General features: G+C 39.1%; 1 protein-coding gene across 2 annotated transcripts in view; it reads right to left on the bottom strand.

The window, feature by feature from the left end:
• CLDN12 (claudin 12) overlaps positions 1–14,632 on the bottom strand; it is a 64,684-nt gene extending 50,052 nt beyond the window's left edge. The window contains exons 1-3 of one of the 2 annotated variants that reach the window (XM_028120850.2): positions 13,992–14,632; positions 12,661–12,749; positions 6,684–7,146 (exon numbers count right to left, since the gene is read on the bottom strand). In XM_028120850.2, coding sequence (XP_027976651.1) covers positions 6,684–7,113 — 430 coding nt within the window. In that variant the 5' untranslated portion in view covers positions 7,114–7,146; positions 12,661–12,749; positions 13,992–14,632. Of the gene's footprint in view, positions 1–5,605; positions 7,147–12,660; positions 12,750–13,991 lie in introns of those variants that run through there. The other variant, XM_028120846.2, reaches the window with a different exon arrangement.
• Between the last annotated feature and the right edge of the window lie 2,054 nt (positions 14,633–16,686).

Below are 16,686 nucleotides of genomic sequence, written 5' to 3'. Positions count from 1 at the left end.
ATTGTTAGTGTCAATAATTGCTAAAAGTCTGATCAGCTATGGGCATGGGGATAAAATCCCCTTCCATATAACTCTTGTGTCATTGTGCTATGCCAGGGAGTTCACTTTGGCTGGCTCTATATTCTTTGGTGTACCCTGTATTACTGTATGAGACCTTCCATTGGGACTTAAGGCAAGAGCTTAGATTCTGTTCTGAAGGGCAGCAGCTGAATTATTTTAAGTAGGGGAGACGCTAGGTCATATTTGCATTTTATTAGGTTATTACCTGTGTACAGGATGAAGTGGTGGTGCAAAGGAAGACAGAGCAATACTGGAGATGGACCTCTTAAGAGTCTATTTCAGAGTCCTTTTATCACAGGTGAAGTTTTACAGCTCTCAGCACTTGTTATCATTATAAATTTCCTCATCAACTAGGCTGAAGTTCAACGAATTGAGAGAAAGGAAAAAAAGAAAAGCCCTAATTTGTAGCATTTGCTAATTTCTGTGGCATACATACTTCTAACATGGCCAGTGTCAAGCCACCAACATGATGTCATAGGATAGAGAGCTGGGAAGAGATGTGCAGAATTGGCCGGTATCACCTGGCTCCAGCATCCGCTTGGACCTTTGAGTTCTTAAAACAGAAGTAGTCAGGAGCAGGTTAGCAGCTCTAGAACATGAGGGACCAGTTAAGCCAAAGCCCTTGTCCACATGGCCAGCAAGGGTGAAGGCAGGATTCCTAGACACCTGCTTATCCTAGAGGGGACTATTAGGCCTTGGGGGTCCCCACTACTTACAGCAAACTTCTGTTGCTACAATTCCCACCTGGACCTTCCGGATCACAGGTGTAGGTTCTGAGAGTGAAGGCAAGAAAAGGAACATGGGGGTAGAGGCAAAAATTGTTTTCAAATTTAAGTGAATTATCTTGATTTATTTACTCTAAGTATCCTTTCAAACTGTTGAGAGTGAATCTTGAAGTGAGGCCACTAGTTATAACACAGTTAAAGTACCAATAATACCTTTTCTCTTAATGAGCAGCAGCTGTTACCTTTTTCCATAAAGTAAAACTCTAGAGACGTGAAGATATATTCTTCTACAGAGGATTTTAATGAACAAGGACCACTCAAAATTCCAATTACCAGATTCCTGCTAACAGTACCCAGTCACATCGGTTTTTCATACAAAATAAGGAAAATTTTCTCTTTTTCTCATCCACCATCTCATGTTCTTCCTCAGTATTTGCTTAAGAATTTGTTTTACAGAACAGTCTGAAGGTTGGCGTATTTCCAGACTAAATACAACAAACCAACCCAAATTCCCCATTAAGAGCAGATTTGGATATGAATACTAGGCAGACTACAGTTGTGCTTTTCCTACCCAAATTCCACAGCCCTTCTAAACTAGAGGGTGGGGAGACATCCAGCTGGTATTGGAGGAATGACCTTCGCCTAGAAAAGTTCCTCCAATGTGAGGGAGGGGGAGCAAGGGGAGACTCTTAGGGTAACAGGTCAGTATGTCTTAGGAATGAAGATATTTTCCTAATCGATGGAAATGGGACAGCTAATTAAGACCCGAGTCCTGTGGTTCTGTGACTTTGATTTACAGCTTTTCTGCAAGGGATCTTTCCTTTTTAGTTTTTTCAGAAGACCTAACACAAGCTCTTCAAAATCCCTCCTGAAAGAGTTACTGTATACAATATTTTGGAGACAACTTAAGACGGTAAGTTTTTATGCTTTTTTATAAAATTGAAGAAGAGTGAGAGCAGGAGAAAGAGAAGAAAGCAAAAAGCAAAAATGGAACTGGCAAGCTGCACATCTTTCCTCAAAATTAATCTCAAGCTCTGTACTTTTAAGATTTTACTTATTTGAGAGAGAATGCACGCGCACACACGTGCACGGGGCGGAGTGGGGGGTGGGGCAGAGGGAGAGGAAGAGAGACAAACTGATTCTCTGCTGAGCAGGGAGCCCGACACAGGGCTCGATCCCAGGACTCTGAGATCATGACCTGAGCCAAAGTCAGACGCTTAATCGACTAAGTCACCCAGGCGTCTCTCAAGCTATGTTTTCGTTTGTTTTGTTTTTTTTAATGGAAACACCACAAAAGCAATGGTGTGGTCTTACTGCATCATATCAGGAGGTGAATTATTGGTCTTATTATCAGTGATAAATTTGATCACTTGGTTAAAGCTGTGTCTGGCAAGTTTACCCACTATAAAGTTACTATTCTTCCCTTTGAAATTAACAAGTCATTTGTGGAGCAGAATTTTGAGACTAAGTATTTACAGGATATTTATCCCATTTTTCATCAAACTTTCACCAACCAGCTTTAGTTCTATTGATGTTTTCCTAACTCCATCTTTTTTTTCTGTATTTATTTTTTGGTATTTTACTATAACAAACAGCTTTTCTTTCTTTCCATTTCTATCAGTATAGACACACAGAGTTTTGCTTTATTTAATAGCTTATAACCCATTACTGTTTATTTTGATGCTCAGATTGTCAGATTTGGTCAGTGGGAACCTCAAGCTGGCTCCTATGTAATTTGATAACTCCCCATCATTCTTTGTTTCCTTACTTTCTGGAAGAACAAGATATGCTGGGCTTGTCTTGTACTTTCCCTATCCCAGGACTGGAATCAGTTTTTTCTTGAAGGAGATCTGTTTTATGGTCTATTTTTATTTTTTTTAAAGATTTTATTTATTTATTTGACAGAGAGACAGCAAGAGAGGGAACGCAAGCAGGGGGAGTGGGAGAGGGAGAAGCAGGCTTCCCGCTGAGCAGGGAGCCCGACGCGGGGCTTGATCCCAGGACCCTGGGATCATGACCTGAGCCAAAGGCAGATGCTTAACGACTGGGCCACCCAGGCGCCCCTACGGTGTATTTTTAAAAACAGGCCTTGGATAGTGGTTGTAAGTAATCTGTATTTATCATTTCTGGTTGGTAAATCAGTCTCTCTTGAATTTGATTAGCATGAAGGGATTCTCTAGCACATAGTCACCCTCAATGAATCTGTCCAACTGAGGGGCAGACTCTGAATTGTTAGTGTATTCAGCTGGGGATGTCTAACCTGAAGCAGCTTCAGATTTCTAGTGTAATGGATGGCTCTTCCATCTAAGGTGCTACCATAGAGGAGGGGTTCAGTGAGGAGTGCATGTGAGAACTATCCCAGAAGGCTGCAATCCAAAAGACTAAAAGCTCATCCCAAGCTTCAGAAATTTTAAGGTGACTTACCTATCAGGACCACTTCTCCTGGAAACCTCATGTTCTCAAGAGTAAGGAAAGGTCCTCCTACCTAACCATTTGAGAACTCTCAATTTTCAAGAACACAGACCATTAGAAAACTCCATTGATGAGGCAAATCTGGCACACTAACTTCACTCAGTGTTTTTTTGTGGAATGTTGAAACAGTCCAGTGAATTCCTAGGACTACTCTTAGAAATGGATGAAAGGTCTTGATGCTTCTGGAATAATAAATCCATGTTTTCTAATTCCTTTCCAATTGCTACTCTGTAGGGCTTTAAATGGGGCTGTATCTTTTTTCAATTTACATATATTTGAGAAACATTTCTCAAAATATTTTATTGATTTATTTATGTTGAGAGAGAGTGCACGTGTGAGTGAGGGGAGGAGGAAGGGGAGAGAATCTTAAGCAGGCTCCACGCCCAGCACAGAGCCTGACATGGGGCTCAATCTCATGACCCTGAAATCATGACCTGAGCCAAAATCAAGAGTCAGAAACTGAACCAACTAAGCCACCCAGGCGTCCCTTAAAATATTTTACCTTAAAGCATTGAGGAAAAGGATAGAAACAAAAACTTGTAAAAATACATCTTTTAATAAACACCAAGAAGTACAGTGCAGTTTCACTGAGGTTTTACATTGCAGCTTACAACAAACATTATTTATTATAGTGTATAATTACAAGTAAACTCAGAGTTGTTGGTTTTTTTTTCTCTCATGGCCGGATAAACCAAATCTGGTGCATGATACCACATTTAAGGTTGTTTCAAGCTGGCTTCTGTAAAAGGCCCTTAACATTAATAACTTGCAGCAGCAACAACAAAAAAATCCATATCCCCCATCACAATGATAGCCTGATGAGTGCTCAAAAATTACTAAAAAGAACTGTAAATACTTGCTTTCCTTTGATGGCCTTGAAGAATAGCTATTGAGAGCAAATCTGAAATATTAAAGACAATAAGGGAAACACCTGTTTCTTTTGCCTAATGTAGCCATAGTAAATACTAATTTGAGGCTACAGATTATGAAAAGACTGCAAAAGATGCTTACAGAAAAAGCTTCACATTTATATTTATGATCCCATGGACTAAAACCTGTCTAGTGTATTAATGGTTGAGTCAACTTTTCTTTAACATTGCTGATACTAACAGGAAGATGGTAAATTCTTGACACTTCTCGACAAATTTAGTGAGAGTGAGGACTGATATTAATTAGCAAAGGAGGAAATTAATATTAATCTTAAAATTCTACCTGCCATTGTCTTGGAGTGATCAAGATTCAGCTACGTCTGAGAGGAGTAAAAAGGAATGGAACTAAAGGTAATCAGAAGCTGTAAATAAAAAAAACATAGTTTTGCATGCTTTATACTGATGGCATTTAAAAATTCTACAACTGGATTTATTTGCTATATACATAAACCAGTGCTGTAATTAGGAAAAAAAGGAAAGTAGCACTTACATCCACAGAAGTACCAGAATCATATCCAGATTTGCAAAGAGGCATAATAATCTGTTTACCATGCAACTAGTGGTTTGTGTAATTTGTAATGATTAATAAAACAATATCCTTATGAACATGATACTAATGTATAGCAAATTATACCAAGTAAGTCAGCAGCTCAAATTCATAAGGGTAAAGACCCAATATCCCTGAATTTCTAAGCATTCATCTCAGTGTTAATGCAGATGCATCTAAATGTTACCCTGTTAGAAGAGATTTTAAATACTCCTCCCTCTTCATTACATCATCATACTTTCAGAGGTAAAAAGGGAACAATTTAATTTCTTTACTACTTTTGCCCATTCTCATGAATCTGATATAGTGTTATTACAGTGTCTAGGCTAAGGTAAGTGCTCTAAAGGATCCAATGAATTGAATTTCTAAGTTCCAGAACCTTGCTGGTATTGTACAATAAGCCTGTCTGTCAGAAAGCCATGTCTCTGGTTGAAATATATTCCTGGATCAATGATTGAGAAATTAAGACCAGCTGCCTATAAAGTCAGACTGTTTCCTATTATTAGATAACAGTTGATCTTCTTTGTTATGTTAAAATTTCTTAATGGATGGGACCGGATCTCATACTTTTTTCATGTATCCTCTATAGCACCCACTAAAGTGTGGAGCAAAGATATATGCTCAAGGAAATAATCAGTGACGAGGGCAGGAACTGAATCAAGAGTGAATGTGGTCATGGTGAAGCCATAACTTACTTCACTCATCATTCAAAAGGCAGTCCACCAGAATGAATCTCTGATATTGTCAATGAAGAATAGATGCTTGTCCCCTACCACTGTCTGAAAGAGAACACACCACTTGGGCCTCTTTCTTTCTCTTTGTCACTAAGAGATTATACAGGACCATGAGTACTACTTGGTGGATGCTATCTGAAAAAAAAAAAAAAAAAGGCTTTTCTGCCTAAGAGGGGAAGCACCGATCCATCACATGGCCCATTCTAACTCTAATAATACAATTTATAGAATTATTAACTTTTAAAATTATGTTAAATGTTATCCATACTAGTAGTTATTTAAAAATGTTAGGCTTATTCTCTCTGACATCACTTAAAATGCATTTTATTTTTAAACACTGCCATGAGGTAGAAGATAAGGAACGCACAAAAGAAAAGTATCTTCAAAATATGAAACTCTGTTTTATATAATTAGCCCCGAGAGAGAAGTAAGAAAAGTTACAGCCTTAAGCTGGTAGGCTTACTACTGTTAAAATATTACTCTTACCTGAAAGAATTTCTTATATTTGAAATTGCCCTTTTTTTCCCCAGTGTAAGGTATTATAGAAAGAGGACAATACACATTCTAAAATACTCATAAAGATCATGTACAATAGCCTCTCTTAGTCTTCATTTTTTACTTTACCATGTTGCTCTAAATTACCTCAACTGAGACACAGGCCCTTTCCACTTGAATAACTGATCAGATATCAATATAGAGGTTAAAAATCTTTCTAGCATAAGAAGCAAGATAAAAGGAATGATTCACATTTAAAATAATGTACTTTTCATAAAACTAGCAGCACTTCATTCTACCAGGACATACAAATTTGGCTTCATTGACTCGTCAGAAACAAAGGAAAATGTATATGGGTCCTTGTACAAGGGAAATGTGAGGCTACAAGTTTTCTCTGAGAACTAACGATTTCCCCATTAGGTGGTGTGTGAAACTACTGGAATGTCAATTTCGATGGCAGAGAGGCGGGAGCGTGCTGAATAGGGCTGTGAGTAGGTATGCATACCGGGAGGATGGGAGTACAGTGGCTGCCAGAAAGGAGAAGGCAAAGATTTGCATGCACAGTACCAAATAAACAGTAGAAGGGAAGTCATATACAGGCCCCCAGCACTGGCCATAGTGACATACACTGCGTAGTCAAACGTAAAGACTGGCTCGAACTTCTTGTTCAGATGAATGTTATAAAAGATGACCCAGATGGAAGGCGAGAGGCTCACAGTACCTGCCAGGAAAAACAGCAGCCCGGCCACCAGGTGGCAGCCTGCACTATTGACCAGACACTTGGCCAGTTTGATGTTGGGCACTGAGGACCTGAAGGCCGTGTTGCACATTCCGATCAGGCAGAGCAGCAGGGCACCCATCGCAATCAGGATGCTGAGAGGCAGGGCAAACTGGAGGACCCGCAAGTCCAGCTGGTCAACTGATGAGTACCAAGTAGTGTCATACATCAGGCAGTCACTGCTCCCATCATATCGGGCACACTTCACCCACAGGCCAGTGTACACAGTCAGATTCTTCTCGTTTCTGTTGAATGTGATCAGTCGTAATTTCCTCCAGTTGGGAAGCAGAGTCCCCGCAAAGAGGCCTGCTACCGAGGCGATTCCACACAGGAAGGAGAGGACTGTGGCTGCATGGACATCCCGACAGCCCATGGCAGGTAGGCTTGTGCAGTACCGTCAGTCAGACTGGGGGGTGACACACAAGAGGACAAATCATGAGGGGACAATAGGAGAACAGAGCAGGAAGGGTGGTGCTGATTGGCAGCACAACTAATGATGTCAAGGCAAAGAGGGAAAGTCTGTCCCTGGTTCCTACATACAATATGAAGGCACGTAAACACATGTGCCTGTGACCCCGGAGCGCAGGCGCACTCACCTATGCTTGGTTACCAGTGGCCGGGTCAGGTAGCGACCAAAGAACTAAAGTCTTTGGACATGAGTATTTTACTTCCCAGCAAAGCAGAGGAACAATAAAAATAATTTCAAATCCTTTTAACATCACATATGAAAGTCTCTCAATTGTCAATTATCACTCACTCAACACACATCTACCACATACTTTCATGTGTCAGCCACTCAAATATATAGGGTCAGAGCACTCATCAACCGTCAACAACAAAACAACACAAATTCAGTCCCCAGTGCTCATGCAAATGGAAAATGAAACTAGCATGCAGCTGAGGTGAAGGTGGCTCAAAGAAGACAAAGATGTAGAGAAAGAAGGATCACAGGACAGCAGACTGGCTGAGGGAGGACCCTGAGCCAGACTGCTAGGGTTCTAATCCCCACTTCCTCACTTACTAGCCAAGTGACCTTGGGTCACTGCTACAGAACTCTGTGATTCCTTTTCCTCATCTGTAAAATGGGAAAAATAACAGTACCTACCTCACAGAGTTAAGTACTGAGTGAGTTAATATACTGTCCACTGCTTAAAACATGTCTGGCACATTTTAAGAGCAATTCAAGTGTTCACTACTTTTTAGCACTCAGTGACCAGCTCAGTGCCTGGCATACTGGAGCAATTTAAAGAACATTTGCTGAATAAATGTTAAATAAGAAAAAGCAACATCTCATTCCTATATGCTAGGCATACTGGATAATTACACAATGTAAATGAACTCCTCTCCATTGAATTAGTCAAATGAAGAGAACAAAGATCCCTGAAATGATTCTACTCAACTACTTCCTGGCTGATTCAAGATGACCTGCATGCATTTCAGGTTATTACACGTGTGGTTATTGGTTATTATACAATTACTGCTCACATAAAATGAAAGCACAAATTCTTGAGGTAATGACAACCTATCTCTATTAACGCTACTGTAAGAAAAAGAAAAAAAGTAGCCAGGCCTTTCTCTCATTCCAAATTAAAAGACTGTGTTCTTTTTATAAAGACCAATATCTTATTCAGCTTTAGTTTAAGAGTTTGAAACTCACTCTCCAAACACCACCCAAGTATATTTTCTCTGCCTTCTAACACACCCCCAATGAGGCAACACAACAGACTACTTAAAGTAGCACATTTACTTCTTTTAGTCAGATCATGATGAAGGGCCAAGGTTGAGAATATTACTGTTTCTGAATACAGTATGTGTTCAGAGTACCCATAATCCTCTGCAGAGTCAACTATTATCTGCTGCGATGGTGGAATAGCATTTCCAGGAGTTCAGGGGCCAGAAAGATCAAAATGCTAAACTGGGTTAGGACTTGATCAAATGTATCTGAACGGGAAGGCACTTTTTTTTTCTTTAGAAAACAACATATTTGCATATTTAAACTGATCATGTAAACTAGGAAAAATTTTACTAGCAGAAAATATATAGTTACACATACATACCTATATAACTGTACAATATAAAATCAGTATAAGCACAAGTGAACCATTTTTCAAAGTCCTCAAGTTAAGCATAATTAGTTCTAAGTTTCTCCATTAATATTAGTTTACTACTTGTTTATCATGTTGTCTTCTGTCAATATTATTAGAAGTAGCAATTACTTACAAATATACTGTTTACAGATGAAAACAAAAGAATTACAGTCCTAATTTATATTTTTCATGCAAAATGGGGAGAAAAACTGTTTTAATTTTAGCAATCAAATTACCTTGTTCCAGCAGTGGAAACTGTGGTGCAGGTTTGAGGATGTTTACACTGGAAAAGGCTACTAATGATGTCAAGCTCCAAAATGCAGCTTCTTACTGGCTTTTGCTCATTTACCTGTCTGTCTCCCCCATACACTGTTGGTGACTTGCACAGTGCCCAACACATAAGTCATTCTAGGAATATCTGAATAAATGAGTACTGGGCACTCTTCCAAGACCACAGTAACTCACAAAGGTAGGCTATTGATAATGTAGAATCGGACAAGGAAGTAGCTATTACCAAGTAATAATTCATTCAATAATCAATTCATTCAATTCCAGTATTTACTGAGTATCCAGCACATGCAAAATACTCTTAGGCCCTGGAGGGACACTGAAGCCACTAAGATCTGAACCTTGCTCCAATGTGTTAACAATCAGACTGAGGGAAAGAATATGCTGTTCTATGAGAAGTCAATATGCTGAGAGTGAATCAATTGTATGATCACTACATGTCAAAGGATAATTGTTAGATATTAAACAAAGTGAACCAATAAGGTACCTGTTCATAAAAAATGTATCACCCAGGGTTAGAGAAAGACTGAGCAATGAAAGAGAATGATGATTTGATTAAAGTTGTAAAGACATAAGAAAAAAGTTCCCTCTGTTTCTCTCAAAGCTTCAGAACTCCTTCAGGCGATGTACTCAGAGTCCTAACCCAATCATAAATTTCTCTTGCTTTCACAGATAGGGGTAAAAAACTTGGGAGTATCAGAAATACTGAGATTTCTCCAATCAAGATGCCTTGTACCACTAATTCCTACAATGAAAAGGGAATGAGAAACAAGATCAGAATGAATGACTTATTATAAATAAATTTCTGTAATTCTTAGATTATAGACTATCAAATGACACTAATGAGCAGAGGTGGGTCAATATTTACTTCAGGATCGAGTGTGTTCGAACTTATCCTGCATCATATCAACACAGATGTTGTTTCAGTCCCCTGAACTTGCTTTTACTGAAGCATTCTTAGCTCAGAGCCCAGAGATTGACTAAAAGTCCTAATTTACACAGTCAACAAGGATACCATGGCATTTTTTCAGAAGGGAAATACTATTAACCTCACTTCTTTAGCTAATTTCAACCTCAGAGCTGGAATTAATGTCCCTGTTCTTTTTAACCTTCTTTGGCTACTTTCCTTTTTATGATCTTTTCTTAACTCCACATCTGCATGATTTGATAAGTCATATATCTCACTAGAGGGATGAAGTATCATTTTACAGGGATAGCTGGGAGATGGAGTATGTTTAGTGATTTAAAACTGAAAATAATGCTCTCAGGTTAGGATTTGTTCATATTAAGAGGGTGAAAGATCTCTACTCTTGTCCTATGCCTATTAATTTTTAATCCAAAATAACTTGTTTCAAATGCAAATCTGATTATTTCACTATATTTCTTTTTTTCTTTTTTAAGATTTTATTTTTAAGTAATTTCTACACCCCATGTGGGGCTCAAACCCATAATCCCAAGATCAAGAGTTGCATGCTCCACCAGCTGAGCCAGCCAGGTACCCCTCACTACATTTCTCACATTCAATGCCTTCTTATTTCCCTCAGAATAGTTTCTAAATTTTAAAACTATATAGTTTCCAAAGTTTCAAATCCCACCATCAGTTCCTGTCAAATTCTCAATTTCCTTATGTGTCACTCTCCCATCTAACATGTTACAGACTATGTAGTCATATTACTTTTCTTTTCAGTCTTCAAATTTGGCACTTTTAAATTTGGCTAAGGGCTTTACTGCATGCTATTCTTCCTTCTAGAACTTTCTTAATTCCATTCTATTCTTTGCTTACCTAAAAGGTATTCATTTTTCTAATTTTCAGGGAGGCTGGCCCTAACCCTGTTCTCTCTTCCCTGATCCGCTACCTTTCCCAGCCCTGGTTAAATGCTCTGAAATCACCTTTGCACCTTCTCTTTGGGAGCAGTGATTATGCTTATAATTCCTTGTCCAGTATTTATCTTTCTCACTAGACTGAATTCCAGGACAGAAAACCTTCTCTTTTATTCACTGTGTCCCACACTGGTACACAGAAAGCACTCGATTATTTGTTAAATAACTGAACAATCAAAGAAACAAATGTAAGCTCCATATGGGTATGGTCAGGATCCAAAGTTACAAATCTGCTCTGTTATCATTCATTCATATCTTACGTTTTGAAGCTTCCAAGTTGCTTCTAAACCATGCCCTCCACTTTCCACTTTATTGGCCAGTCTCTCCCATTTTTTAAAACAAAGGTCATTTTCTTCCCCTAAAAAATTCCCCTAAAACTGAGGCGATTCCCAAGTATTTACATAAAGACTATTCTTCCAAAAATACATAACTAAGTTTGGCAACACTGGTAACTTTCACAGTGGCCAAAGAGTCGATCAATTATACCTGTGTTGATCCTCATGTTTTCAACTCAATAGGTTTGTTACTACTGGATATACCCCCTTTTTATTAACAGGTTAATGTATCAAATTAATGCCTGTTTATCAAAGCAAAACTATTTTTTAAAGTAGAACAATTTACTATATTTGTATTTATATTTTCTTTTTAATACAGCAATGGAGAAAAAAGATAAACATCTTTTTGCCATACGAAAATCCCTTATTAGGGACTGTAGAAAATATGCCAGGTTAAGAACACACTAATCTAACAAATCTAAGTAGTTTTCTTGAACACTAACTAGGCAACAGCCTTAAGCTGGGTCAAATATATAGATGTCTGGGCTTGTTGTTTCCATGTGAGAGGCAACTTGGTACTACAGTCCTGGCAACCAAAGACCCAAATGCCAGTCACAACCTACCATTTACAAACTGGGCAAGTTATCCATGTCCTCTGAACCTCAAATATCTCATCAGTAAAATGTCCCCCAAGGTATCTGTAAGATTATGAATAGTAAAGCCCTTTGTAAAACAGAGTATGGTCAGAAATTTAAGTTTATAATGATTATTAGTAGACTTATTTATTTCCTTTAGCTAGGAATGTGCTTTTCTTCTGGATCTCAGCAATCATTCACAGATGATTACAGCCATGTAACAATAATAACAGAGCATTCTCTATGGAGCCGTTACTGACCAAATCAAATAAGGACTCTGTTTCAAAATAAGCACTTCACATTTGTCATCTATCTGTTCCGTGGTGACTTTCAGAAGTAGATGGATAGAATTCGGTACACAGTTAAAGTTATCAAATATATCATTTTCAACTAAAAGTATTTTCAAAAAGATAGCTGTTTTGTGGTTTTGAATAGCATTCAAAGAAGTCCGAGGCAGAAATAATGGCTAACAGCTTTAAGAATTCACAGACCCATCACTATGTAATTTTTTCTGGGACAATCCCAGGAATAGCTATAGAAGACATGTGTAACAGCAGCTACATTACTTCTTGATGGTAAGACTAGCAGTCCCTTCCACCTGTAACTGGAGTTTTCTTAGAAACTACAGGTTATCAATCATTGCTCTCACAAGGGAACTCTATCTTATAACTTCATTCTGTTGAACAAGAGAAAAACATGCCATCTGATAGAGGGTGGAAAAAGGAAAAGGAGTAAAATCAAAGGATGTACTTACTCTTTGAGGTACTTGACAGGTGTAAAACAACTTTAATCAACTTAGAGAAGAAATATATGCACATCTGAATAGACAGTAGAGATCTGGGCCTAAAGAAATAGGAAAAATGCCTAAATTAATATAATACTTCTTTAAATTATTTATGTGTGTGTGTTATACACACACGCGAGCACACGCATGCACACACACACACAATGGATTTTTTAGATCCTACTCACAACTAAGAATAAGGAGGCCCAAGGAAACACTGCAGTTAGTTGTCTTCGAAGTAAAAGAAACTCACTGTTTCTTTTGTACCTTTTAAAAGGACACTGATAACAAAACTAGGCTAAGTTGATCTGCATTGTGCATCCTAAAATTTGCAACTAGCATTCTTTTTTGAGTTTACAGTTCCACCAATGGGTCAACCTGCCATCTAAATATGTTTATATAGATCTATTTTAGGCATCAACAACTTCCTTTTCAAATACTATTTATCACAATAGGCAGGATGCAAACTTATAAACGCCAGAGAACTTCCTGGATTAAGGCATTTATCACTAGCCTCACTATTATTATGTAGAATGTTGTCCTCAAGAGTCTGCACAGAAGAGATTTCAAATTATGATTTTTCTTTTCTAAAGATGTTTCTTAAGTTGGTACCAAGCATAACTGCTCACTCCAAATTAAGGGAAAATCGTTTTACAATTAAAAACACACACTAGGATCCCTGAGCTTTCATTTTAAGTGGGGCCACCAAGTCTGGCCTTCCTCTAACGCGGTAACCGGCCCCTTCCAAGGCCTATTACACACAACTTGGGCTTCAGAGTAAAGCAAACCAAGCTTCCAGAGCAAACCGCACTCCCCCTCCTCTCCTCTCTTTCCCTTCGAGCCCTGTCCTTAGGAGCACCAGAGCTAACAGAAAGAAAGAAAAAAAGGGGGGGGCTCTCCTGGTTAGAGCCAATAGAAAGAGACCGCAACAGTGACTGTTACCGCTCTCAGAACAAACCCATCCCTGCAACACGGAGTGGGTTTGAACCGCGAGCAGGTCATCATTACACAACCAGCTGGTGATTCAAAAATAGCAACTTGCAGCTCCACACCGCACACCCCGCTAGCCAACAAGCCCTCGGCTGCTCCGGCAAGACACCTCGACATTTTCACACTCCTGTGTACACAATTTTTGTTTTTTTTAAAGCCTGATCAAATACCTCCTCATTCAATTTTCACGTCCACAGATGTGGGGTCAACAGTTTTCAGTATCCCTGGTTCCCTTCGATTTAGCTATTTTACACGAAATCCTCAACGACTTATGCAAAAGACACAAAAATCAGATTCCTGACCACACCTACCTGTTTCTCACATCCAAGACATTTCACTCGCCCACACTGAGGAGCTTCTTAGAGCGTGTCCCTCGCAGCGTCCCAGGAAGTGCGTTCCCAGCGAGCCGCACCAGAGGCTTCTGGGAGCGTAGTCAGGTTTTCCCGAGGCCCTAATCAGGAACGCCCTGGATGACTGGGAGACTACAATTCCCAGAATCCACTGGGCCGCCGGCCGCAGGCAACATCCTGCGATCACTTCCTGCCTTTCTTTCTCCCTGGCCTCCAGCCCCCTTACTCTTCTTGCACCTTCACTTCCTTCCAGATTTGGGTTACAGGTGTTTAAAAAAAGAAAAAGTTAAACGAAACAAAACTAAAAATAGTTTCGAGTTGGGTACCCAACTAAATATTTCCTACTAAATGTGATCTCCCCGTAAGGTTTGTTAGCAAAAATCCTTAAATACTTTTTTCCACAAAGCATTTACCAAGGCACAAGTAGAAAAGCTCAAACTCTAGAACTGATTTTGAAAATGTTCAAAGATACAGATAACTTGAATAGTACGATGAACCTGTATGCTTACTCTCTAGATTCAACAACTATCAACATTTGCCACATTTATCTTATCTCCACTTATGTGTGTGTGTGATCACTAAGGTGATAGGCACCATGAACACTTCAGCATCCTTTGTTTTAAATATTTAAAAATATATTTAACTGCCTGGTTTAATATGGGGTTTTGCTCCATATTAGTTGGGTGGCCTTGGGCAAGTTACCTCTCTCTGAGGTTATCTGTAATGAGGATAATAAGATCACCTACATCATAGAATTGTCTTGAAAATTAAGGGACTAAATACAGGCAAAGCACTGAGCACACTAACTAGCTATTAGATATTTAAAGTAACTTTACTCTTCTGCACAGTTCCAACTATCCTGTCCCTTTCTTTGTGGCTTCTAAATAGGAAGTATTGCATTAGTGAATATCTGAATTAAAATAAAGGTTTCAGAAGTCTTGTATAGGACTGATGTATTTTATATGTATAAAGGATGTTGAGGGATGCCTGGGTGGCTCCGTCGTTAAGCTTCTGCCTTCGGCTCAGGTCATGGTCCCAGAGTCCTGGGATCGAGCCCCGCATCGGGCTCCCTGCTCAGCGGGAAGCCTGCTTCTCCCTCTCCCACTCCCCCTGCTTGTGTTCCCTCTCTCGCTGTGTCTCTCTCTGTCAAATAAATAAATAAATGTTTAAAAAAAAAAAAGGATGTTGAAGTGTCATGTTGCGTACTAATTTCAAATGATCACACACCAAATGGAGATAAAGTAAATGTGGCAAATGTTGATAATTGTTGAATCTAGAGAAAGGAAGTGTATGGGTGTTCATTTACTGTTCCAACTCTGTATCTTTAAAATTTTTCAAGATAAAAAGTTTGAAGAAAAGCATCACAGTTTTATTTATTTTTTCATTATTATGTTATGTTAATCATCATACATTACATCATTAGTTTTCGATGTAGTGTTCCACAATTCATTATTTGCCTATAACACCCAGTGCTCCATGCAGAACGTGCCCTCTTTAATGCCCATCACCAGGCTAATACATCCTCCCACCCCCACCCCTCTAGAACCCTCAGTTTGTTTTTCAGAGTCCATCATCTCTCATGGTTTGTCTCCCCCTCCGATTTCCCCCCCTTCATTCTTCCCCTCTTGCTATCTTCTTTTCTCTCTTTTTTTAAACATATAATGTATTATTTGTTTCAGAGGTACAGATCTGTGATTCAACAGTCTTGCACAGTTCACAGCGCTCACCATAGCACATACCCTCCCCAATGTCTATCACCCAGCCACCCCATCCCTCCCACCCCCCCCACCACTCCAGCAACACTCAGTTTGTTTCCTGAGATTAAGAATTCCTCATATCAGTGAGGTCATATGATACACGTCTTTCTCTGATTGACTTATTTCACTCAGCATAACACCCTCCAGTTCCATCCACGTCGTTGCAAATGGCAAGATCTCATTCCTTTTGATGGCTGCCTAATATTCCCTTGTATATCTATACCACATCTTCTTCATCCATTCATCTGTCAATGGACATCTTAACTCTTTCCACAGTTTGGCTATTGTGGACATTGCTGGTATAAACATCGGGGTGCACGTACCCCTTCGGATCCCCACATTTGTATCTTTGGGGTAAATACCCAGTAGAAAGCATCACAGTTTTAAACAAAAGTCAAGGGTTGCATCCATCCCTATCCTACTCTGCCTGTATTTAACTCGGACAAGTTAAGTAACCCCCTTCTGGCTCAGGATCTTACCTTTAGTAATAATGTTATCTACATCAAAAAAATAATGGTAAGGATTAAATGAGTTACTATACATAGAGAAGATTACAACAGTGTCTGACATTGTTTTTACCATTCTTCATTTTATGTTTCTCGAGGAACTTTTTGTTAGTGATAGAAAAGGGGAAAAGGCCACTCACTATCTGTCCATTATAACCACCTTCTAATCTTCCATACTGCTTCAGAGGATGGATAGAGTTATCTAAGGCCTGAAGCAATCCAATCCCAAAGTTAGACCTAGAAATGTAATTACGAGAAAGAAAGATTGGGGGTAAAAGGATCTCTGAACACAGGCCAGCCAGATGGATGATAGCAATATGACACAGCATATCTCACTTCTTTGCTCTGAATTTCAGTTCTTTCATCTATAAAACTGAATTGAATCCAATAACT

The sequence above is a fragment of the Eumetopias jubatus genome, unplaced genomic scaffold (assembly GCF_037043125.1).
Source record: "Eumetopias jubatus isolate StellerSeaLion01/CBP00866 unplaced genomic scaffold, mEumJub1_p1.0 scaffold_14, whole genome shotgun sequence".
NCBI classification, from domain to species: Eukaryota; Metazoa; Chordata; class Mammalia; order Carnivora; family Otariidae; genus Eumetopias; species Eumetopias jubatus.
Note: the sequence above shows the minus strand (reverse complement) of the source record. Positions and strands in the feature narration are given on the sequence as shown.